General features: G+C 48.0%; 7 protein-coding genes across 7 annotated transcripts; 5 read left to right on the forward strand and 2 right to left on the reverse strand.

Annotated features, from left to right (window-relative positions):
- Positions 1 to 1,658: 1,658 nt before the first annotated feature.
- On the reverse strand, positions 1,659 to 3,183 carry DFJ58DRAFT_731922 (uncharacterized protein; the record flags this gene model as incomplete). Its single annotated transcript, XM_041386109.1, has 12 exons — positions 1,659 to 1,842; positions 1,896 to 1,927; positions 1,980 to 2,017; positions 2,071 to 2,190; positions 2,245 to 2,395; positions 2,447 to 2,523; positions 2,573 to 2,605; positions 2,654 to 2,681; positions 2,735 to 2,763; positions 2,813 to 2,945; positions 3,004 to 3,102; positions 3,151 to 3,183. The coding sequence occupies 12 exons, from the start codon at positions 3,181 to 3,183 to the stop codon at positions 1,659 to 1,661; spliced, it is 957 nt and encodes a 318-aa protein (XP_041240030.1).
- Positions 3,184 to 6,882: 3,699 nt separating this feature from the next.
- Positions 6,883 to 9,248, forward strand: DFJ58DRAFT_707191 (uncharacterized protein). The gene is made up of 10 exons (XM_041383754.1): positions 6,883 to 7,145; positions 7,201 to 7,299; positions 7,345 to 7,385; positions 7,436 to 7,614; positions 7,663 to 7,718; positions 7,769 to 7,824; positions 7,876 to 7,954; positions 8,010 to 8,018; positions 8,070 to 8,328; positions 8,388 to 9,248. The coding sequence occupies exons 1-10, from the start codon at positions 7,056 to 7,058 to the stop codon at positions 8,951 to 8,953; spliced, it is 1,434 nt and encodes a 477-aa protein (XP_041240031.1). The 5' UTR covers positions 6,883 to 7,055; the 3' UTR covers positions 8,954 to 9,248.
- Positions 9,249 to 9,418: 170 nt separating this feature from the next.
- DFJ58DRAFT_916132 (uncharacterized protein) lies at positions 9,419 to 11,010 on the reverse strand (the record flags this gene model as incomplete). The annotated part of the gene is made up of 6 exons (XM_041395467.1): positions 9,419 to 9,882; positions 10,189 to 10,284; positions 10,336 to 10,554; positions 10,614 to 10,700; positions 10,743 to 10,905; positions 10,953 to 11,010. The coding sequence occupies 6 exons, from the start codon at positions 11,008 to 11,010 to the stop codon at positions 9,819 to 9,821; spliced, it is 687 nt and encodes a 228-aa protein (XP_041240032.1). The 3' UTR covers positions 9,419 to 9,818.
- Positions 11,011 to 11,620: 610 nt separating this feature from the next.
- DFJ58DRAFT_665687 (uncharacterized protein) lies at positions 11,621 to 12,779 on the forward strand (the record flags this gene model as incomplete). The annotated part of the gene is made up of 5 exons (XM_041382517.1): positions 11,621 to 11,754; positions 11,808 to 11,838; positions 11,891 to 12,224; positions 12,286 to 12,560; positions 12,612 to 12,779. 5 exons carry the CDS (start codon positions 11,621 to 11,623, stop codon positions 12,777 to 12,779), a joined length of 942 nt encoding a protein of 313 aa, XP_041240033.1.
- Positions 12,780 to 14,565: 1,786 nt separating this feature from the next.
- On the forward strand, positions 14,566 to 19,362 carry DFJ58DRAFT_805775 (uncharacterized protein). Its single transcript, XM_041391127.1, has 13 exons — positions 14,566 to 14,837; positions 14,901 to 15,065; positions 15,124 to 15,207; positions 15,256 to 15,362; positions 15,412 to 15,714; positions 15,763 to 16,108; positions 16,171 to 16,378; positions 16,429 to 16,645; positions 16,697 to 18,142; positions 18,196 to 18,292; positions 18,343 to 18,428; positions 18,479 to 18,609; positions 18,662 to 19,362. Exons 1-13 carry the CDS (start codon positions 14,624 to 14,626, stop codon positions 18,957 to 18,959), a joined length of 3,702 nt encoding a protein of 1,233 aa, XP_041240034.1. The 5' UTR covers positions 14,566 to 14,623; the 3' UTR covers positions 18,960 to 19,362.
- A 2,246-nt stretch (positions 19,363 to 21,608) lies between these two features.
- Positions 21,609 to 22,789, forward strand: DFJ58DRAFT_52215 (uncharacterized protein). Its single transcript, XM_041380783.1, has 3 exons — positions 21,609 to 21,867; positions 21,921 to 22,393; positions 22,439 to 22,789. Exons 1-3 carry the CDS (start codon positions 21,642 to 21,644, stop codon positions 22,445 to 22,447), a joined length of 708 nt encoding a protein of 235 aa, XP_041240035.1. The 5' UTR covers positions 21,609 to 21,641; the 3' UTR covers positions 22,448 to 22,789.
- Positions 22,790 to 22,801: 12 nt separating this feature from the next.
- Positions 22,802 to 23,826, forward strand: DFJ58DRAFT_805782 (lectin 2a). The gene is made up of 2 exons (XM_041391128.1): positions 22,802 to 23,183; positions 23,245 to 23,826. Exon 2 carries the CDS (start codon positions 23,250 to 23,252, stop codon positions 23,676 to 23,678), a length of 429 nt encoding a protein of 142 aa, XP_041240036.1. The 5' UTR covers positions 22,802 to 23,183; positions 23,245 to 23,249; the 3' UTR covers positions 23,679 to 23,826.
- The last annotated feature ends 305 nt before the right edge of the window (positions 23,827 to 24,131 follow it).

The following is a 24,131-nucleotide window of genomic DNA, read 5'->3' on the forward strand; positions in this document are numbered from 1 at the left end:
CGATGCACTGCTACCATTGGATTTTGATTTTGAAATGGGATGCTTGGCCTCTGTATCCCCGATTCCACTGAAACCGGCCCGTCAGCGCTGGATAGCTACAGTGAGCCACAGTGAGAATTGAAAATTGAGGCTAACAGAGAATGACCTGCCTAATTGCCATTGTTCGTGTGACAAATCGAGATGGACCAACCCAATGGAATACGTCGTGTCACATGCGGATTAAGTACTTGGGCGTTGATCGATACTATAACATCATGCTTCTTCAAGAGGCGTTCCAGATAGAGGGAAACACAGCCTAACACAGCCCGTGCCACGGTGCGGCAGATCGTTCAATTATCTTCGGAACATTTGATAATCGACATACGTACAATATTTCACTGCAGCCAAGGACGAGAGCCTGAGAGTGGGAACCACAACCATTTAGGGGTTGCAGCTTTTTCAGGGTCCTGAAATGTGTACTATATGTGGCAAGATGTATCCGTGATGCCGTGTCCCCAAAGAGCTACGTGCCCAATACATCGCCTCGAGCCATCCCCTTAGAGGTTATCCCAAGGTTGTCATTCGTCGAGTGATAAGCGCGAGGTGCGAAATTAAGTTCTTCCATAAATGAACTCGGTGTGCAACCACACTTGAGGGTCAGGAAAATGGAGGAAGGGGGAGTGCGTGCTCAATCGAGGGTCAGGAAAATGGATGAAGGGGGAGTGCGTGCTCAATCGAGGGACATACAGACTGTGTCATGGCATTTGATACAGCGCTAGATTTTAGCACACCGGTCTGGTCAATTTGTTAAGAAGGTTCAAATGATCTCGAGCACTGCGTACGACATTTTGGACCGAAAGATGATGCACTCCGTGAGGTATGGTCATGCATTACTTTCGTGTAAGACAGTCGGTTGGATCGTATGCGGTACAGCCTGAATACGACGAATGGATAAATGTGAGGCGAAATGAAAACTGTCTTCTTCCCGAAGATCAAAAAAATGTGTGAAGCCATAATATCATGTAGGACACCTTGGAATCTAGTTATGATAATTTGGCAGCTAGTCCCGGATACGAGGTACCACCACTTACAGATATATGATGTCACTCTGCCCTTGTGAAACCTACACCAATAAGTTCATACTCCATCCTAACGAAGTGAATGAAAACAATGCCCGGGAAAAGAAAAGGAAATAAATGTTTGCAACAAAGATTGCTTAAAGCGTAGTCAGCGAGATAGAAATGAGTCGCAAATACCTAAATTACATACCAAGAGGTGACAGCGCATATAGCAAACTTTCCTTCGACAAGGCCGACGCCAGTTTGGTTAACGTTTACTGACGGTGGGCATGCCATTAGAGCGTAGTAGCGTCGAATGATAATTTGATATCATAACTGCACACATTTCGTCAGTACTAGTAGAACTAAAAGAGAGCAACATCCAGGATCGCTCACTGAGTTCAAACAGCGCTGCGCTGAAAAACTTTGTTCCAGTCTCATAGCGACCTCTACGATGCTCCGAGTTGACGCGGGCACACATACACTTTTCAGCAGAAGTTCGCAATCAGACCGCAAGTGGCCGTAGCGATAGTAACAAACTTCAGCATCTATTAAATCACAACTCAGCCAACACGACTTCAGCCATTCGAGTTCCAGACGTGAACGATGGGCGCATGTAATTCATACATTGCTTTCGTTATGTAAGGCAGTCAAGGCAGTCATGGGTATGTTGTGCGATGCAAACTGTAAATCAGAATAGGGCACATATGAGGTGAGTTGAAAATTATCTTCTTCACTCCGGTCTGCATCACGCAAATCAAAAAGAATACGTGAAGCCATAACACCATGCAGGACACCTTGAAACCTAGTTATGACAGTTGAGCAATTAGCATTAGACATGAAGAACAGCCTACTTACACATCAATGATACCGCTCTGCCCGCTTGAGACCTGCACCGATAGTTCATACCTAATCATGGCGGAGTAGATGAAAAATACGAACCGGTAAAGAAAAAGAAACAATGTTCGCAATCGAGATTGCTTGGAGCGCAGTTAGGCGAGACAAAGAAGAAATAAACTTCAGAATGACATACCAAAGAGCGACAGCGCATATAGCAAACTTCCCCTCCACAATTTCGACACCAGTTTATTGATGGTACCTATGCCAGCAGAGCGCAATGTTAAAGAGTGATACGTTGTAGCAATAACCACCGCTGCATGAATTTCATCAGTAGAATCGAAGGAAGGCAGCGTCGCCAGTCGCTCACTGAGTTCAAAAAGCGCTGCGCTCACGAACATGCCCATAATCAGCTGTTCCACTCTCGTAGCCTCCTCTACTGAGCTCTGAGTTGATGTAGGTGCGCATACGCTTTCGAAATTCGGAGACACCGCGCAAGTAAGCATTGAGATAGCAACAAGCTTCAAGCCCAGATATTACCATCCGGGTAACAGAATTGCCGAATCACTTACCAAGTAACTTGCCAATAAAAATCGTTTGATCTTCTTGCTATGATGCCATAAGGCAAGTGTACGCATAAGAAGCAGACCTAAAACATATGAAGGGGGGAATTGCTTAATCAACACAAGTGCACAGACCTTCGGTAGCCGTCATGATGAGAACCAGGGCACCTGGGAAACGTCAGGGGGCATGTAACTAGTGATCGTGAGGTGACCTACCCCCAGCAGTCCGATACGTTGTCAGGCACTGTGTTACTCAGCATTAATGTGATTTCAGTATTGTTCAGAGACGATTGTTACTGTTTCCACTGATTGTGGCCCAAGAGTGACTGCAAACCAATAAGATTATTTCCCCCAATAATGAATAGTGTTGCTCACCGTATATTTCACTCGTAATCCATGCTATGGGAACATATCTAGTTATGATAAACATGGCGTGCGCGATGCTCCGACAGCCCATGCTGCTGAACAGACGAACTTCATGTTCAAAAGTCAAACAATAATCGAATGCCTAATGAAGGGGACAAGGCCTCAGATGGGCATGCGAGAATAGTGCACACTTGGCTCACCCATACAGCAGCCGGAGCAACTTTGCCAACACTTAAACACAAGCTAGAACAGACAAGGAAGGAAAGCCCACAACGAACCTCGAAAGTACTGTAAAAGGACTAGAGTTGGTTCAAAAAGCTAGATGGTGAAGTGTCACCTGCTCGTACCTTGATCGTCTGCTGTGTGTGGAGTAAAACCATAAATGATGTATGTTCAATTGGCTTGGGTGTTTTTTTTCAATGCGCCGGGTCCTTCACCATTTGGTGGGCGTTATGATCACAAGTTGGGTAGAGAACGATTGAGGGATGATAAGTTGGGAATATTGACCCGGCTGCAATTGAAAAGCGAAACAGTAAAAGATTTCACATTAGATATTGGCGCGTGCTACTTCCGTAGATGACCGACTTAATAGAAGGAAGAATGGACTCGGAGTTTATGCAACTGTGATGTGTATGTACGTAATTTCGGAAAGTTACTTTCAACCGTTGGCGCCATCGGTTTGCTGTCGGTAGCTAGTATAGTGGCAGGTGCCAAGTGCCTTAACCCAGGTTATGGTTTCGAGTTTCAAGCAAAGGTTTTTGATTATTTCACTACTATGATCTCGCTCTTATGAGTCCACTGCAGCAAATCCCCGCAAGTCGTCCTATGTAAGACCGGATCCGCCATATTCCTACATATAAAAATTGGATTAGGACTTATTTTCTAAATCCATGTCGCGTCACGGGCGCAACTTGAAGGTGCCGATGAGTTCCTGTAAGACACTTGTCTAGCTACTATGCAGGTGAACCTAGGGCTTCGCTACAAATACTCACAGAGGTGCATCGCCGTGTCTCCCAAAACTGATTAAAAGGATCTTACAACAGGCATTAGACTAATAAGAACGTCGAGGAATTTAATGTAGGCGGGTCTATTGTTAGCGACGCCATAGTCAGTGGTTGGTTTCGTCTTGTCCCTTATGCCGAAGCTACAGATGCTCAGGTAGCTCAATATTACAAGGGGGAGATCCTGCAACATATTCCTGATCACAGCCTCAGCTATGGACCTGATGCTAAAATCGCCGAGGGTCAGGGCGCAGTCAAGATATGATGAAAATCATCTGCCTTCATTAGCTTTTTCTTGAATATGCCATCAGGGGGCAATCGGTAATCTGAGGGTATGAGATTAATTGCAGGGGCATGTAGTACTTTCCGTGGAAGTCAGCAGCCCCGCTGAACTAAAAGGACATATTCGCGTCGTGTGATTAACAGTGCGTTTCGCGCTGCCACATGAAGGCTTTCCGCTCGACTTTTTAATAGGGTCGCTCTCGCGAAGGTTGCCGCGTTGTGCCTGCGAGCTCATCGATGGTCAGGGACAAGGCTCCCCGTGTTGATATCCACGACTCGGAGTTGGCTGGTCATTGACCATGATGGGTTGAAAATACGACGATGAACGACATGACATTCCAAATGGTCACTTCATAGATCATTGATAATTTGATTTTTCCCCTGTCGTTTTGTGATATTTGAAAGTTACATAGATCTAGAATTGCCCTCGGCGGAACTGGAAATCCAGTCGTCTTTGTTAGTGATAACATCTACAACACCAAGCACTCGTAATTTTCTGCGGTCAGACACGAGTTTATTGGTGCCCTCGGGCACGATATTCGAATTTACAATTATGACGTCGGTGTTCTGCGTGCTTCATTCAAATCCAATACCGTGCATCAGCACATCGATGCTAGGCCACGATGAAACGAAGTCGGATTTGGCATTAATGTCGTCGAGGATGATACACGTGAATCTATGAGGCGGACATGGACGATCGAGATTCGTGAATTGGAAAGGGCCCCTGAGTGCGACAAGGCTGAGGTCGTCTGGTACCGGTGATAAGTTTTTGGTTACTTTAGTAATGTCTTCAACGGTAACCTTTGAAGGTGAGAGCTGCAGGACAGTGCGAACTCCAACCCTGCTCGATTTAATGACTCTTGAGAACCAAATTACATAGATAAGAGATTGTAAGAGAAGTTACTCAACCTACATGTTGTTGTCTGCATGTTTCCTCGTGCGATTGCTGGCTACGTTGCGATATGAGTTAGGGGTGACGATGGTCACTTGAATGGATCGTGTACTGCAGTCCCACGTAAAGGGCCGGGTTCACGTGTATTGTAGTGCGAGTCTGTCCACGGCCGGTACTGATCTTAAAAATCACCACACGATATACAACGCTCTCACAACTTACAGATTCATCAGCCTGGTGTCCGTCAAAACTGAGTCGATAATTAACTTGAGATTTGTCAAAAATGTAGTCCACCTGCCATTGGTTGTGTATTGCCTTGTCCTCGACCACGTGTGTCATAGTCTGCATAACACTTGCATTTAGCGTTCTACACAGCAGAAATTTCCTCTCACCATCTGGGTTTCGAGAAGCGGCACCTTCTGCTCACACTTGGACAGTCAGTCTCTCTACTTCCTTCTTCGTGAGTTCATCATCCGGAATCCGCCGTGTCTCTGACGAAGCGTTGTATAGCCGTGGCTATCATGTTTCGCAAAATGGGTGCAAAAAAAGAAGCTTTGTGCGTAACATAAAGTGCTGGTGAACGTTTTGAACGCGACAACACCATGATTGTCATGCATGTGATGATGTCATTTTAGACATAAGTACCAAATATGGCTACTAGTATTTCCGCTGAAAGAACTCAGGCCTCAGGACTTGCTCAAGACCAAGTGCCCGTGATCATGCAATGCATCTTTTCACTTCGGCCCAAAACCAATATGAACGGACGATATTACACATGGAATGCACCGTGTGCATGTTTCTAACGCGCGAACTTGAGTACCGAAGCTACTAATTCGTAACGAGGGCTTACCGTGAGGTTACCGCACACCCACTTAAACACTCTGATCGTCCCTCTCAGATAGAGTTAGTACACGCGTGAGTTTCGTTCGTTGGACATCGTGTTGCGATGCTGGATTTGTGCGGGATGCAGAAGTAGTGGTATTGCGCTCGGCACAAAGTGATCTCCGTCCAAACCCCTGGTTTTGTTTACGGCGCCTTTTCACTTCAAGACCAAAGGTGACCATGCTGTCTACGAGGCGTCCAACACGAGTCCGCAGAAAATATCGTGTCTGCGTCGCACACAACTTACGTTGGAGAACCAGAAAGGAGAAACTGAGGGGAAGATATGGTTGAAACCAACGCGACGTGTAAAATTTCAAACCTTATGCAGCAGCTATGCTAGCCGAGTGCTGCAAAAACTGGCAAGTACCCTGGCCGATCGATCGACATGATTGCGTTATCGGAAATCAAATAAACATATTTTCGTTGTTTCTTCATTGTAGACAAGGAAACAAGGATCAGCTGAGATAATGGAATAACACTTGCAACGCGACTCACCACGGTAGCGTCACTCCAGACGCTGGAGTGCCACTTTCCGCCCTCTTGTTGATCAGCTCAAGTTTGTAGGGCAAGAGCCATACTCGGTGAATTTCAGAAGCGAGTCTCACCTCAGCGAAGCATTGTAGGCCTATCGTCCAAACCGAGTAGCGGCATACAACGTTCCTAGATTCCAGTATGCAGAGACGCTCCTTGTGCGTGGTAAGTGCGCGGCAGGCCGGTGGAGCTAGGACGGCATGTCTTGTCAATGTCAAGCGTTGCAACGTTGAATGTTGAATGGTTTGATTTCGATCGAGAACTCTAAGCTTCCATATTATGATTGTCTCGAATTTTGACGACGCATGGTCTTTTCATGCCACAGACGGAGATGAGGATAGGTAGCATATGGTCCTAGCAGAACGTTGAAGACTTGGCCGAGGGTATCCAAGGGAATGATCCATAACCTTTTGTAGATGTCCAAAAATGGAAAGTGATTTCGTTTTAGCCCCATTACGGTTTGTATAAGAACAAAAGAAGTTTAGTGGATGGGATGGTCCACCACTGTATATCAAGATTTGGGAGACGCTCGCTATTTTTCATCTTTCTTTCTCTCTTATAACATCGTCTTTCCTTTCTCTCGGTTTATCATACGCGTTGCACGCGAACTTGGCCTCCACATCCACCACTCTCTTTCCTGTCGATCCTTCTCAGTACCAACGCAATGACTCAAAAATTGCTCGTGCTATCGTCTCTCGCTCTGCTAACTAACGCGCATATGGCCGCGTTCCACAAGTCAATGTATTGCTTTAATGTCAGTCTGACTCTCCATGTCCCGTTAATCAACTCAAATAGTGTTCTGTCTCTAGGGCACTGTGGCCGGCCAGGTCGATTATAACAATGACGCCCCAGTCAGCCCCCTGTGGATGCTGTCGGAGAGTGACTATTGGTTTCATCATTTCAACCAGGTATGTTTATATTTTTGATTCATGAGTTTATGCTTATATTTTTAGTGTGATGAATTCCCCCCTGCGCCAGGAGATTTCCTTGAACTGTGTGTTTTGCGTTTTGTTCTAATCCTGTAAATCTCACTATCTGTCCCAGACCCGCCGGAAGTTCCTTTACTGTCGAAATAGCCGCTAACCGCGGTGTGACGTCCCTGTCCTTTAATGGACAATTCGCAACCGAGTGGGGTGATGGTGGAAATCACCCCGAGGATTACTCTATCACAAATTTGGGGGGCGCCCCTCTTTCTTCTAGTGGTTGCATAGGTGATCCTAACAGTGAGTACAAATTAAGCGTGATCGAACAGTCGCGCTGAAGATGGGTAGTGCATACACAGAACCAGTCTATGGCTTCTGGGACTGCGTTCGCAATCTCTTACCAGGTCTGTTCCTGTTATTGTCTGATTGAACACAAAGCTTACCAATCGAGCAGTCGGATATCAGCCAGGTTACGATGGACAACCTCGCCGTGTTTACCGTCCGCTATAAGTGCGTTTCATTTCCGATGACCCTGCGAATTCTCCTGACCCTTCATTATAGCACCCCCTGGAAACGTGTCACAAGCTACGATGTTCCAAAGGACATGCCCGCTTGTCCCGCAGATGGTTGCACTTGTGCTGTGAGTTATTAATGGTTTCCCTCGACAAGACTAATTTATCATTCATCTTCGACAGTGGGTTTGGGTTCGTTATCTCGGTTGCGTTTCATTACCGTCAATTAACAATATCTTGTAGATTCCGAACGGGTGCGGCGAGCCTAACATTTACATGCAGGGATTTAAGTGCATGGTCACCAACGCTACTTCCACTACCCCTATTGCGACTCCCAAGCCTCCTGTCTGGTGCCAGGAGGACCAGAGTACATGTACTCAGGGCGCCAAGCAAATCCTGATCTGGAATCAGGCTGAGGGAAACAACATCGCGGTTAATGGCACGGACCAGAGCGGCAATTCTAAGAGCCCGGCGTACAATAGCAACTGCGGGTTCCAGGACGGTGAGGGTTTCCATGCTTTGGTTGTCATTGGAAATGTTGTATCTGATATATCGTCACAGGAGCACAGAATGATATCTTTGGTTCATCGTCCTCTGCCGCCGCCGCGCCTGCAGCAATCGTTTCATCACCGTCATCGGCTGTTTCATCTTATTCGTCAACTGTTTCATCATCTTCATCAGCTGCTTCATCTTCTTCGTCAGCTGCTTCATCATCCTCACTACCTGCTTCATCACTTTCACCACCTGCTTCATCACTCTCGCCACCTGTTGCATCACCCTCATCAGTTGTTGCATCACTCTCGTCAGCTGTTGCATCACACTCGCCACCTATTGTATCATACTCACCACCTGTTTCATCACCCATCATCTCTTCCAGCGCCGCAGCCTCCATGGCCCCAGCTCCATCGTGCGAGACTTCTACTAGCACAGTGTTCATCACATCTACGGTCCAGCCACCCGTGGTTGCCTCCACCCCCACATCAAGTGATCGCACAGCCTCACAATCGGCCAACAATCTGGTGGCCACTGCTGTATCAAGCACATCGACTGTCACCCCGACAAATCCCAATACCTGCCGCAAGCGGATGGTTCACAAGCCCGTCCGTCGTCGGTTCCTTTTCAAGTAGTTGATCTACGATGTTATGCTGTTGATCAGACATCTCTTTATTGAGCAAGCTCGACTATCTTTTGTTAGCTTCTATGTAAATCGTGAGCTTCGCATTCCATCAATTTCGTTCTTCTGTTGTCATATTCCATGGTCGGTTGTTTATACCCTGCATGCCGTTGTTACCATGTTTGTCGTTAGCATCTCGGCGTTGGCGCTCATTGTATGAGGCTCAATATATTTTACTCTCCATACATCTACCAGATACTAGATACTAGATACCGCATGCCCAATGCTTATGTGCTAGTCTTCACCATACCGAAAGGCAGCAATTTTGTGTGATGCTATACAATTGTTTTTCTACTCGGTGATTGCGGCAATACCACTCACGTGTCTCCGGACTGCCGGTTCCGCGCTCAGCGCTTCAAGCTGAGAACTTGACTTGATTAAGTTTTTCAACCTAGTCTTGACAAAACTACCAATTGATTGTTACGAATGTTCCTCACGCGGCAAGCCCCCGACTCCCATTCAGCTGAGAATTTGCAGCCTGATTCTCACAGGAGTGCACTTCGATATTTCTTATCTCTGAAAATTACCACAAAAGGCCTCAGCCGACGTTTCTTCCACAAATTGAACTACTGTATACCCTAAGACCTTTCTCTTGCAAGCGACAGTATCACCAACTCTTTGCCCCTTCTTGGAAGGAGCACTATGTCCTACGAGACCCCGGCCTTTCGCTTGCTCTTTGAATCTGCACACTGTACACTGGGCGAACAGGCTCCATGGCGTAGCGGCGATCGGAAGTAGCCTGAAGTAATTCAGGGGATTTGAGAGTGGTCTGATAAATCCTGCAGCTCTCTCAGGGTTGTCTTTCGAGTTTCGGCAGGCTAAAGTCCATGTGTGCTTGTGAGCATCCGAGTCCATGACACCTCCCTCACGTGCAATTGGGCTCTAATCACAAACGCATTTCTGCCTCCATCGTTACAGGCAGCTTATTGTTTCGTTGGCAAGACGGTGCTCTTTGTAAACTATATGAACCGGCGCAGCTTACGCGGAGGAATCAAAAGTATTTTTGCCTTTCCCAATCGAGAAGAAGCCAGCCCCACAACAGCAACGTTTTTCAAAGTTTGTGGAACAAAAACGCTCAAATTTCACAATCAGTTAAACAAATGTCTCATTGGCATCAATGTTAAAGCCATGGAAGTGCGTCTGCAGCCGTCCGGTCAGCGCCATGAAGATCTGGTGCACGAGCCTTACCTGCCCCAACCTCTTCGCTTTGATCGGATCATCCGCCGCTGCACCCGACACGATTGTCTGTTCAATCCTGTAGCCAAGACTTGTAAACTTATCAACCTTCACATATGAAATCCACTCGTCTTCCTGCACTAGTCGTAAGCAGCTTACTTATATTGCACACCGACTGAATTCCTCCGTCTTAGATAGGTGCTGGGCCAGCAGGTCTGGTAGTAGCGTTTACACTCCTCCAGAATGGCACCCCAGTTCGCATCGTCGACAAAGACCCCAACCTTCGCGTCGGATGATGAGGGGCTCCTGGAAGCTGGAGACAGGGCGCCTGATGCACCGAATGCGTTGTATGGAGTCTGACGTGAAGGCGCTTTTGGTCTGTACAGACCCTAGTATCTCACGGTGCTTGTGTTTGGACCGAGTCTTACAGATGCTACCCTAATCTTAGGCGCGCTGAAGGCATATGGTAAAGATCGGCAGTCGGTTTGCCTTCAACTGCACCAGTGACGCCCGTTGCATCTAACCTTGTTCCTGTTGATCAGGAGGGTTGTCCTTATTTAGCTTACCTCGCGGAATCTGGCCAGACGAAGGTATTTGCGATACGCTCGGACGGAGTGATTGGAGTGATCATACATGGTGCAGGAGGCGTGAGGAAGTATTTCTCGAGAATATTTTGGGGCGTGTAGTGGTATGTTCTTTGCTTATAATATCTTTCGGACAACAACTCATCTGCATATGCCCCAATCCATGTATTCAGGTACTGCTAATTCATTTACGGACGTCGGCCAGGCCAGCCCCCGACTCCAGTTTGAATCGCCTGACGAGACTTAACATACAGCAATGTTCTGTCTTCTAGATTCTAGATTGTTTGCTTCGGCCCGTAGTCAGAATGGAAGTTTCGAGCGTTCGATATAAATGATATGGTCTACTTATTCTCTTGCATAGTGAGACTGTTTCAATATGCTCGATCTCTTTTGTTCTTGAGTATCCCCAGGCAGCTGTGGGTCTGATGTGGCTTCACAGTGGTGACCGAACATATGCAAATATTGCATATAACCTGCGATAGGCTAACAGCCTACCACGACCTGCCCCATGGAGATGATTAATTTCTGTCGGAGTTTGTGGCTGGTGATCACAACTCTTTTCGACGAGGGGCGACATTCTTCTCATGGAGAAACCTTCATCCCATGGGACCATTAATAATACTCTAGGATCCTAATTTACGAGCACCCCGAATGGTCACGTTATGCAGACATCTTCCCATCGTTTCCTTCTTCCTCACCGGCAGCAATGTTGTAATTGATGAATGCTGACAGTTATTCCTAGTTTCCCCTTTAACCCGATATTTGGACCTTGAATGCGCACTGGCAGGTGACATGCTCTACGGCGTTGGATTTCTTTAAATTTCTCGCCTTGAGTTTCAAGCTGGCCTTGAACGGTTAAGATGTTGCCTTCAATTGTCCTCGCCTTTACTACTTTTGTATCACTTACTTCGGCAACCCCTTTGATCTATGATGGCCGCGCCCCCTTCAACTATACCATTGAAGACCTGGACAATTCCCTGGACCCCTACTTGTCGTAAGTATCGTCTTATCTGCCACTTCGCCATACGTGGGCTGACTTCATCTCAGAGTGGTGAAAGGCACAATGAATGCCTCATATGTATGATTGTATCCTACTTGACGCTGATGGCTGCTAAACAACCTATTCGCAGTATACTCGGCTCCTTGGGCACGCGCTCAATGCTACCCCGTTGTGGTCGTCCAATCTGCAGTCTCCTATAGAGCAGCCGATGACGATTTCGATTGATAATACTTCTATCTTCGTCCCTGGAGGTAGCACGCCTCAAAACGGTTTCCGCAGAACGGAGCTCATTGCGCAAAAGTATGGGAACCACACCGCCTTGAACGCTATCGCCGATGTAGGGACCACCGTGTTCCATGTATCCATTCTAGAGGAGTTAGAGAAACCTTTGAATATGAGCCATGAGTACCAGATCGTCTGGATTGAGCCTAATGATGGAACCCACGTCTTCGAGATCCAGCTCGGTCAGTGTTACATGGTGCTAAAGTCGTTATATCTCCCTCTCCCTGACACTCCCTGCTATAGGTTCACCTTTCACCATCCCCACGGGCACTGTACCTGTCTCTGATGCTCGATTTCTGAAAGTTCGCAACCATGCGCTTGACCTTATGTTTGAGACGCCTTTTACATCCCACGACTGGCATAACTTCGCGGTCCAGATCGACTGGACGAATCTTACCCTTGGCGTCTTCTATTCTACCAATGGAGAGCCGCTGAAGGCTGTCACTGGCCTAGTAGAGAATTTGAGCGCTTCACTCGGTGCAGCTGGCCAGGGCGACTATCATTTTGGTGTACTTAAGGTAAGTAAGCCACTACATGACTAAATAAAGGGTTGTCGAATTGTGATGTAGCTTCCGCTCGCGGACCCCAACGAAACGGCTGCGCAGCAGAGCGATGTTGTGTATTTCGGTTGCCAGGAGGGTGATACAGAGGCGCTAACATATTCGGGTGTCTTCATTGAGGGTATCACTGGAGGCATCAGTGCAGGATATGGGAAGACTATCGCTCCAATATCTTGACAGGCCACTACCTGGTTGATGTTGCAGAGGTGAATCCTCGGGGGCGGTTGACTAGTATGAGTGAATTAATTCTTCCGGCGCGGAGAGTTGATGCTGCGGTCGACCCACACTCGTCGGTGTTCTTCCATGTGTGACAGCGGGGCATCGAACTGTGCGACGTTAATAGTCCATGAAAGGTCCAATAAAAGCTTTGTCTTCTTCTCCTTGGCGAAACTAGACTGGTTTGCAATTAAACGGGCTCGAGGGAGTCCACAGGAATTGAAAAAAGAGTGCGTAAACCTGACTGCGAAACAATCATCCCCTGGAGGGAAACATGATCAAAATATGATACTTACCTATGATATATGTAGAATGGTCGTTCTGGATGTTGACGGCTCAGCCGCCCTAAGATAAACCTTTCACTTACCTTCAATTCATCGTTGCCGAAGGGCGACAAGGACAGGTCCGTCGTAATAGTCTCTACGAACTCCTTTCAGTGTCCCATGGTGCACTGAGAAGGAAATCTCACCAGTGCTAGACCACTTGAGCGCCTGGCAGCTTGTCACTGGGATATAGCTTGCAATGTTGCCTGAAATTGTACTAATGAATGTTCTGTTCCATCATTTTATCTCCGCCAGACAATGGATAACACACAATGACAAACTTGCTGGTACTGATGTTCGATAACGTATTCTGAAGACGAAAACATCAAGAACATGATAATTTTTTTCCTGCAAGAGGACGCACTGATATGGCTCCACTTTGCGACGCCTTGAACCCCATCAAAGATCATTTCCGTAGGTATCTCATGAAGTCAGAAAAGTAGACGGATCGACGAATAGTACCTGCATACCAGAAACCCCGTATCCTTCACCCTTGTTAACTCTACCACGGGCTCAATATCATTATTGTGCAGCTGCAGTCCACAAGTCATAAGAGCGAGTAGCTCATTTATACACGTCCATGCCAAGCCGACGTTTTCGATCCCGCATGGACGAGTCGGTGTAAATACCCTGTTACCTGCTACAAACGACCGAGGACGTGTTGTGATAAATGTCATATGCGAACGATGTCATGAAAGTAGAGCGCTCCTTCAGAGTGTGCACGGGCACACCAGGTGCCGCTGTCTTGTGGACTTCGTCCCGTCATCGAGATCTCTATTCGATCCGAATAGTCTCTATTTACAGCGGGAATATTCTCAAGTTTGACTTCCTGCTGGCTGAGACCCTACTCAGTACATGAATTCATTCGGAATGCGAGAAGCTCACATTGTAGTGCCTTTGTATCGCTTCACATGTGAGGGCGTGCTCGGCATAAAGTCCGGCAGGCTCTGCAGCTGTTGGTCATGATTAGCTGATGTCGGAGGGGCGTCGACTGGCAATCATTAGTGAGACGAATGAATTAGCTGCGGACCCTGGTAGCGGTACTAGTACCACCTGTAGCTGAAATTAAATGTTGTTCAGAGGAAGTATGGGGGGTTGAATTCAGCCAGCAACCAGCTCTAGAGGCCTGTCTCTTTTAAACGGCAGGAACGGGCGTCTGGACGTGATACTACGAGAATATAGTTGCAGAAGGGTATGAAACAGATGACGTACGAGCCAATGCTTTCTCAATTTTTGTGAGCCTCCCAACTTCATACTTGCGTGGCATAATGTTGGTACCGGGCAAATGCAGACAAGTTCAGGATATGACCAGGGCAACACAGCCTCAGGTGCAGATTATTCGAATATGGAGGTTAAATTGTTAATGGTGGTCAAAGAATGTATTACGGTAGTCATTCGGATGCGGCTGCCTAAAATGGCGAACAATAGCACCCTGCCGGAGTGATTCATTGACGCGAACGACGAGCTCTGGTGCAGTGGGATATGCAATCAACGGTCCCCAGACGTGCGTCGACGCTGAATTCTGCAGTACCCTTGTCTCTCGTAGGTTATACGGCGGACCTCTACTCGGACTCGCGCAAGTACGGATACCAAGGACCAGTGAGAAATGTCCGCTTGCACCGTGCAACAACCAATGGTGGAGGGACAATAGCGAAGAGTGACGATGGTTTAAGATGTGTTGTTGCAGGACGAGAATGTGAGTCACATCTTAATATTTCGTGTAGCACGAGATTGACGTGTTGTTGAAAATTACCGTTAGCCCTGCGCATCTTGCGTCTGTCTGATCCAGAAGATGTCATAAATAATGACCACAAAGCCTCTATTGGTCGCGGTGGGCATCGTATCGAAGCGTCACGGAACATATGGGATGGAAGTGGCTTGAAGATTGATAGTGCAAGTACTGATGTTGCCTGGTGCCATGGCAGTAAGCAGCTACAAATACTACAATGTTCAGCGCTTCATTCCCATTCCATCCTTTGAAGGTTATAATAACAAGATTCTCACAAGCGCGCGGAATGGGGATCTTATTATGTGGGACCTCAACAGGGCTGGCAATGCCAAGTACGGTGCGTAGATTGATCTGACATCAAATCCTACATCTCAAATACCGTTAGAAAGGAAGACGAAGTTTCATATCCGTTCTATTCACAAGTTATCCTGCTCCACTATAGTTCCGTACTACTGTGTTACAGGTTCTGCTGATGGTGATATGCGTGTCTGGGTGTGTACTTATCGTGTTCTGGCCTCTCGGTAGCTCATCCTTGGCGTAGGATCTTCGGGACATGTCGAAGTCCATCATGAAGATCCACCATCCAACCTGCGTTCGCTCTCTGGTCTTCTCACCATGTCTATCACATCCCCTTCAAGCTGTTGTAGGTCTTGACAACGGATCGATCTATCGCTGGGATCTTCAAATGGGCCAGAGGGGTCAGCTCGACAGGTTACCTGTAGCCCATGCAGGTCCAATTCTCGCACTGGACTGGTGTAACACGCCAGGTTCCAGTAATGTTGGTGATGCTATTGGTGCTGATAGGAGCTGGATAGTCAGCGGAGGTTTGGACCACACTGTCAAAGCACGTCGGTTTTTACTCTATTGCGCTACGTTTACTTATGGACATCAGGTCTGGGACCTCGCCACATCTGGCACGTCCGTTCATATTGCGCATCAGCCTACCTATACCCTTCATCCGTCATTCCCTGTACGCCGAGTACTCTGGCGTCCCGAGTTTCCCTCCGAGATTGCACTTGTGTCCAATGAAGACTTTGGCGGAGGGAGTGGCAGTGAGCTATTAGCCAGCCCTCGACTACAATCCGCAACTCCAGCGTTCATTAATGCCTCCAATTCTGTCACTAAAGACAAGGATCCCAAAGGTAACGGTGCTGACACTGTAGAAATATGGGATGTAAGACGTGGCTGGATTGCTAAATGGACTGTTGAAGCGAGCTCGTCGGAAGGGGGAGTGACTGGTACGTATACAAATCACGTTAGGTCTCATCGAAATAATCACCTGTATGCCCCGCATCTGCAGATGCCATATTCCGCGACTCGCATGCACTTTGGGTCCAGCATGCATCTGGAACATTTGCTCAAGTGGACTTACGCAGGTCTGTACGCCCTATTGATGCCGTTCCGCGCATGGCGCTTTCTTGGAATGTTGGTGTCGATGGAGATACCGACGGAACATTAGCTTTTGTCTCAGACAGGAGAGCCAGATGGGAAGTGCCCTACGATGATATGTCCGTACTCTCCACTTCATGCCGCAACTACTGTCCTATTTGTGATGCAGTCATCCTGACAAACGACACGTACTTCTTGAACGAAAGCTCAAACATAAATGCCTTGGTGACAAGCCTCGCATGCCCGTTCTACAGACTATGGGTACGTATGTACGCGGAGGGCTTTGTAATACGGAATCTGGAGGGCTATTTGAGCACCTGGCAAGAAAGTACCTTATCGAGTCTGACGGGAGGAACAGGGCCGCCGTTTGCAAGGTAAACGCCGAGGTCAGTACTCTTCCCGTATGGGGGTGTTTATAAGTGAACAAATGTCCGTAGGCATCTATTCAAGCGGGAAGCGTGCACGCAGCACAAGTATGGCTGCTACTTGGCTCTCTGCTTACCGACATCATTCCAGAGTACATTAGACCTTCACCTCATTCGGAGAAGAACCATCAGATTGCCGTGCACCTCACGCACTCTAATTCAGCCCCTGCTGCTATCCCTACAATTGGCACAAGATCTGGATCACATGCCTCGGGTTCCGCCTCGAAACCTGCCTCACACCGCGCTGCCTCGTCAGATTCTGTCTCCAAGATGATCCAACAGACACGCCCCACTTCCACTTCCCCTGCTCATCCACGTACTGTCAGTCAAACATACCCTCAACCTCGCCCCCAAGATAAACGCTCCACGTCGAAAAACAGCAGCGGAACCTCCGTATCGAGAGAACGTGAAGGAGAGCGAGACGGCCCGCCCACAACTAAACCACCCCCTAATTCACGAAACTTGACGCCTACGTCATCTACATCCTCATCGCCTCGCCACATACCCACTTCCCTTCCGCCAGCGCAAGCACTCCCGCCTTCGGCAATCATGACGCCTGCTACACCTCGTCGACCATCAGTTCTTATTTCCACCCCTGCACAGGTACAAGGACATGCGCGGCGACCGTCTGTGTATAACCGTGCGTCCGCAGCACACAGTGAGAGCCCTAGCACACCTAGTATTAGTGTGAGCGATCGAAGCCTCCGCCACGTAGGTGAAGGCGCCCTGGATGACTCGGATTCGTCAGACGGCAGTGAAAACTGCGTAATGATGAGCGCCGATGCCCAGGATAGTCATAGTGAAAATGAGAGAGATGTACCACCTGATTTCCCTCGACGACCCATAATGTTGAAGTCGAGGAGTCTTAGCATGGGCCGCACAGGTCCAGCGCATCCCAGCCCACTCTCCAGACTCGCTGGGCAACGTTGGACGGAGGATGAGGATGATGGTGGTAAAGAGCATGAGGACAACGAGGCCAGTCCGTCACCTGGATCGACTGATACTGACGGCGAAGGACATAGTGGCCGTGACTCAGAGTGCAGTACCAGACCACAGAAGGTCAGGGTAAAAGCAGCTTCTGTGACGAGGACGCGCCCCAGAAAGAACTCGACCGTCAAGCGACTGAAGAATCGCACGCGGAGTGCCACCGTCGCTGTTCTTGCTGCATCACTACCATCTCCTGCGCAGTCAGTATCCGAGAGTTCTCACTTGGTGAAGCAGGCGAGCCACAGCAGCATTCGTACAGTTACTGCCGGATCTGTCCGCGAACAGGAACAAAATATTGGGCTCATACATCATGATGAGGATGCCTCGCAGGCGGACGCGGAGTCGGATGATTACCAAGCCTGGCGTGGTATGACTGAATCTCGACGTCGCGCTGTGATAGAAGAAGAAGCTCAACTCCGCGAGGCAGCATGGCACGCACTTAGGGAGGCGGTTGAAGAATTCGCAGAAGCAGTAAGCGATAAATTGACGTGGTCTCACATAGTATCTGATACAACACAAATTAGGGCGATGTTCAGATGTGTGCTATGCTGGCGCTCATTGCAGCGAAGGAACTGGGGATTAACCGGAGGAGAGGTTTGCAATTCCTAGAGGCATATATTGGTAAGCTTTTGTGTTTGCCTGGCATGAACGCTTGAACCAATACCCGTAAGAACTGCTCACTCGCCTCCGACTGCACACCTGCGCCGCGTACTTGCGCAAATGCAGTGATCTTGAAGATGTTTCAAATACCACCAAGGTAGGTCCTGTTCAGCTGATGGGCGGGACGGTGTTAAAGAATAGTTTTAGCTCGAAACCATCATTTATACTGCCTGCGGACGTTGTCGAAAACCTATTCTTCTTTCACGCGCTCGAACAGTGACCGGAGCTCATGCATTATGTACGACATGCAAAAGTGCGGTTGTGAAGTGTTCGATATGGTCAGTCAAGCACTCTATGTCATTCTACACGCTGAGAACTCGTTACCATTAGTCATCTTCCCGTCCGCACACTACTTTTCCAATGTTCTGTTTGTACGCATGGTGGTCACCAGGAGTGCTATAGGCGATATCACATGGGGCGTCCGATGGTCGATATCCCAACCTCTTTATCAGCGCGAGGGCGTTCGCTGATCAGAGAACGCGATGATGATGGAGAAGAGAGAGAGGAGGTTGCCTACTCTGAGGGCCGGGGGGAGAGAACACTGGCGGGCCATCTGTGTGCAGCCGGATGCGGGCATTACTGTTGGGCAACTGTGGGCGGGCACCTAGGCGCAGAGGAAGCTTCATGACCAGCCAAATCGGATTGACTCCACATGGTCGGTTTTGCCGTTGTAAATTTGGATATCTTGGTGGCGAATATCGAACGCAACGGACTGTGTGCGCTTTCCTGCGATTCGCAATTTGCATTGAAGATATGATCAGACGGGAAGACCAGGCGAGGCTGATGTTCTTCCCGCGCGGGGCTTCAGTTCTTCGAGCATCCATCCAACCGTTTCGTCACGACCAAACGCAATTCCCGCAGCATCACTGAGTCGAGAATTCACAATTATGGATCTGCAGCGTGCGCTCATGTTATGAGCTCGCCAATATAAGATACGAGTACAAATAAATACAATTGATGTCGAGGTAATTGTACAAATGATTTCCGTGTTCTTAAATACGTATGTAATCGCTCGAGGACTGCATCTCCATTGGCAGCATGACGCATGCTTTATTCTTACTTGAGAGCTGAGTAAAAGAATTTCCGTGTTTCAAAATGCATGTGTAACCAGTCGCGGGGAGTGCTTTATCTCTGTTAGTAGAACATCCCAACATTCGTTATAACGAGATGCCTAAGTGAAAGACAGTTGAGGACCGTGACATGGGTGACATTACGGAAAAACTTACTGAAGATCCACGTACTTTAGCCGGCCCTCGTAGCTTCATCGCTTGCGTCCATCCCATATCTATATGATTCGAAAGCTTCTCCGAGTCTTCCAGCCTTCAAGAGTGCAAGACACAGTTTCTCGTTGGTGGTTTGCCACGGCCCACAATGACTCGAGCTCCCACCCGAATAGCTGCAAAAATGATTTCCAAATACTCGAACAGCTGTGGTGCTTGGAATGAACTGCGCCATTTTACAAGAGGTGGGCTTCAAGTTGGTGCAGGGATCGTGGGTTTTGTGCTCTGAGTTGCAGAGGTGCGTGCACCGCGGATGATTATCTACTTCACATGATTCGAAAGTTCGACGCCTAACGCATGAGGTTCTAATAATCATAGAGACAGTACATGGTTCACCTTATCTCCCCTGGTCAGACTTTATAGATGAAGGAAGACAGGTCATCCACTGTTTCCTTGAACTAAGTTTACCGCGGCCATAGACATCCGAATCATAATCTGCCCAGTGGCACGTCGAACTTTGATTCCCTGCGATGTTCTGACCGGAGATCTGATAGTTGCGGAGCCTCCTTTCATCTTCCCAGGGATCGACACTATGTATAGGACAACTTCCTCTTTCGCAGCATGATCGACTACAGCGATCTAGACTCGTGTCCAGCCCACCTTTACCACGGTGAATGTCGGACTGGCCCTAGGGTCACACGGACGTTCATTTACGTTGGATCCCGGCGTTGCCCTGAAATGTTTCGACGGTCATAGCCAGTTAAGTTAAGCTCTCATCACTGACTTCTGTACAACATGTATGAGATGATAAGTATCCCACTCGGGAAAAAGCTAAAGAAGCACGGAATAACGTGTGTATGAAAATCCAAACAGACTCAAGGCCACCACGGTCATGAGGTCACAACACTTGGCATCGCATCTCGGTTTGATCAATAGTCGGAGTACTTGCTCTGACTGTTCAACGTTGACGCTGAACAGCGCTCGGCGTATAAAGGGTCAGGAATGTACACCATTTTCTCCAACCTACTCATCTTTGTATTCAGCTTAGCAAACAGCCTTGCACGAATCAGCTTGTCAACGTTGTCTGATATTACCCTCATACAGAAATAATGCCGTACACCATCGCAGTTAGAACCATCGACACCACTGGTGTCTCTTCATACCTAGGACACCCGACGGACGCTCTACAACTTGAAGTTACAACTTGAACAATTTGATCCAGATTACAGAAGACTGCCAGAAGACATACTGCTAGAGAACTCCGCGGCAACCTTGTTTGAGATCATCATGGAGCCTGAGGTCCGTCACGGTGAAACCGTGACCGTGTCGCCTAGTAGGATATTCTTAACTTTGACTTTGCTGGATCGGATAGCAAACAAACATTGATATTCTTCCGCTGGCAGCAATTTGCAATAGATTGCAGAATGTTAGACAGTATACGTGCAGGAAGTCCGACCACCGAGATAACCAAGTCGAAACTTCCACTGGCCAGGCAAGCACTAGTTGTATTCAGGTTGGCCTCAGCTCGAGTAGACTAACGACGGGACTTGGAAATTTATCTTGATGTGAGTACATTTTCTGCCTGCCAGCCAAGCGCAGATCATCGAAGAAAGAGTTGATCGTCTACAACAACTTAGGGGCACAGCCAACATGATGTGAGTGAAATGTTATCTCGTCCTCCGGCCGCCGTTTGTGTGTTTATTGAGACAGCGTCATTTGGCTTTGGAAGTGATCGAATCCACGCGTATGTGACCTTTCGAAGAGGGAAGCCGAGTCGCGGAGATTTTCTCCTCATGGTGACCATGTTTCTTAAAGGTGAAGATAATATCTGTAGTACGACTCATGACAGCTCATCTGCCGGCTCGTCCATAAATCCTCTTCACAAGACGTAGTATAACCAAGTCATGCTATCATCATCTAAACACAAACAGCTTCCTGACACACGTACTCCAGTATACATTGACATTTGGCCAGAATCCAGCTCATGGTCGAGCTCATCCTCACGTTCACATGCATCGCCATCTTCTCTATCAAAGTCCCCTGAAGTTGTCGCTGCATTTCACCCCTCCTTGAACGCGCCGAGGCGTTGCATGAGGGACATTGATCCCACAGTAACCTTCGTCTCGCCTTCTGTCTTCATTGGCAAGTCATCCTATATAATTGTATTGGATGGTGCACCCATACACAGCGAGGACACAAAACTCGAATTTGTTGGACCATACTTCACCAGTTCTATCATCCCATCCGGTGGCGGTCCATTGCTTTACAGCACAGCCTTAGTTCCCAAGTTCTGGGAAATCTTGTGCAAATCCCCAGGTTCGTACTTTCTGACCTTGACGTGCTACATATGTGTGACTAGTCCTTCCAAGACCCCACCATGTACACCATCATTCAGGATGTGTACCACCGAGATCCAGCACCCCTCGGAAGGTCCTCAGGTCGTCCGCGCCCTGTTCTTATCTTTTCTGCTAAATACCACTTCCAGTACTCAGTCCCTGTATGCACGCCCCCATCTTCCATGACACCATACACTCCATCTCATGCCAATTCGCCTTTCATCGCGAACGTTAATCATGCTCATTTAAAATTTTTACTCGAGCCTAACTGTGCGCGCAACCGCCTTAGTATGCCTCCAAGCCTCTTGGGTCAAGACAGCCTCCAGTCGCATGAAGACAACATGCAAAGCCAGCTGTATGAGCAATCCATACCGGACGTCAGCCTACGGGACTTTTCCCGCGTTGACTTCATGATCAATAACCATGACTCGTCTGGTAGTACCACATCAAAAGAGATGACGGTGCGGTCGTCGTTTTCAAGCTTCCCGAAAGACATCCGTAATTATGTGAGTAAGCTGTTCAGTGAGAAGGTCTGCTCACATGTCCATCAGATCATGTAGGAAATGACTGTGATATTACATAGCGTTTACTTATGGTATGTGTGCTCGCATTCTATATGTGGAGACCTTCGATGCTATCACAGTCAAACTGAGTTTCCGCTCTGTAGGTCCGCATCAATGGCATTCGTCCGGAAAGCGCCGAGAACTTAGAGGGACATGTTGGGAAGTGATGTTGTTTTGTGTACTGTGTGTGCTTGTTATTCTAGATATTTGGAGTCCCCCGGTACGGCTAGATAGCGGCAGGGTACTGCTGTCCTTAAGGTTGGCACTCACCTGTCTGATACGGATAGCGAGGTTTTCCCATAGTCGACAGGGCTTCACAGCTTGAAGCTCTGAAATTACGATCTTACCCCTGTAGAGTTATAAGAAGTCAACGAACTTTCAACTTCCGACTATCAATCGTGTTCCTAATAAGTACCATGTGTCAATGAACGTTACAGGACGTTACACTGCCCAGCTGCAGAAATTCGTGGTATCTGATCAGATGCATTGTAATTCAAACACCGCTGTCCTGTTTTATGTTTGACGATTGGCCTATTCTGAAAATGTCTGTGGCCGGCACTCAGGCTGCAATTATGAGACTACATTTGGCGTCAATCTTCGGTTAGACTAACATCCGGAGGGACTTGCTTTATGTAACCTAACTGTCCTGGGGAAACGCCGAGCAGCGCTGGGCGTCGTATAAAGGGCCTGCGACGTACACCGTTTTCTCCAGTTTACTTATCCTTGCAATCAGGTTAGCGAAAAGCCTAGCACGAATCTGCCAGTCAACGTTGTCTGATATTACCCTCATACAGAAATAATGGCTTACACTATCGCAGTCAGAACCATCGACACCACTGCCGGCGACCCTGGTTTCACGGTCGTCGAGAAAACTGTGTGGTATGCCGCCAATGGCGGGACGTGGTCTAACACAGACTCTATAGAGACCCTCGTCATGGGCGGCAGCGGCACGTCTGGTGCGCTCCGCTTCAGAAATGGCGCCGGGGAGGAGTTCCTCGTGACACTGGGCATCAGTGCCTATAAAGTATGGTGCGACGTCGTCACTGACCTCGCGCCAGGAGACACGGGCTTGAAGATTCACCCCGAGTACTACACGGCTGGCCCTAGGAAGTCAAATTGGACTCAACTGGCTGAAGTCCGGAAGACGAGCGCAAAGAGAACTACAGTGGATGTCAAGTTCGTCACGCAGGAGGGACACGACTCGGTCGTTCACATTACTATTTCTTGAGTTGTCGTAGTACCAAAGGAGTTGTGGGACGGCGGCCCGGATATACGATTGGGAATCGAATGTACCATTGTCAAGGCGAACTCGATATAAATGATTTGATGACGAACATACTTGACAAGAACTTTGAAAAGCACTCGGTATGATTTTTTCATGGTTAATAGAAAGATGGAAAGCGACAGCCGACATCGTTACACTTGAAGCTCTGTCAAATTTGGAAGCCAGATCCGGTGTTCAATCATGTTGGTACTTACTGGATGTCCACTAGAGTTCGCGCATTTTTTGGGCAACGTCTATTACTCCACAACACACAAACATTAAAATTTAATTCTTTGACAGCTGGATAGCCTGACATCGAAAGTACGAGCATCTGCTAGTTTATTTTTCGAAAATCGACGTGTTGAGTCCGGTGGAGAGTTACCGCGCAGAAAAGTGCATTTTCCCCGCACTTTGTCA

The sequence above is a fragment of the Suillus subalutaceus genome (assembly GCF_016647625.1).
Source record: "Suillus subalutaceus strain FC151 chromosome Unknown DFJ58scaffold_114, whole genome shotgun sequence".
In the NCBI taxonomy this organism is placed as follows: Eukaryota; Fungi; Basidiomycota; class Agaricomycetes; order Boletales; family Suillaceae; genus Suillus; species Suillus subalutaceus.

Coding starts and splice junctions, on each gene's coding strand:
- DFJ58DRAFT_805782 (XM_041391128.1), top strand. CDS start 23,250: ATGGCTTACACTATCGCAGTCAGAACCATCGACACCACTGCCGGCGAC.
- DFJ58DRAFT_707191 (XM_041383754.1), top strand. CDS start 7,056: ATGACTCAAAAATTGCTCGTGCTATCGTCTCTCGCTCTGCTAACTAAC. Junction 7,386..7,435: donor CCAGGAGATTTCCTTGAACT/GTGTGTTTTGCG, acceptor TATCTGTCCCAG/ACCCGCCGGAAGTTCCTTTA. Junction 7,825..7,875: donor GTGTTTACCGTCCGCTATAA/GTGCGTTTCATT, acceptor CCTTCATTATAG/CACCCCCTGGAAACGTGTCA.
- DFJ58DRAFT_805775 (XM_041391127.1), top strand. CDS start 14,624: ATGCAATCAACGGTCCCCAGACGTGCGTCGACGCTGAATTCTGCAGTA. Junction 15,066..15,123: donor TGTTGCCTGGTGCCATGGCA/GTAAGCAGCTAC, acceptor CATCCTTTGAAG/GTTATAATAACAAGATTCTC. Junction 15,363..15,411: donor ATGGTGATATGCGTGTCTGG/GTGTGTACTTAT, acceptor TCCTTGGCGTAG/GATCTTCGGGACATGTCGAA.
- DFJ58DRAFT_52215 (XM_041380783.1), top strand. CDS start 21,642: ATGAGGGACATTGATCCCACAGTAACCTTCGTCTCGCCTTCTGTCTTC. Junction 21,868..21,920: donor AATCTTGTGCAAATCCCCAG/GTTCGTACTTTC, acceptor AGTCCTTCCAAG/ACCCCACCATGTACACCATC.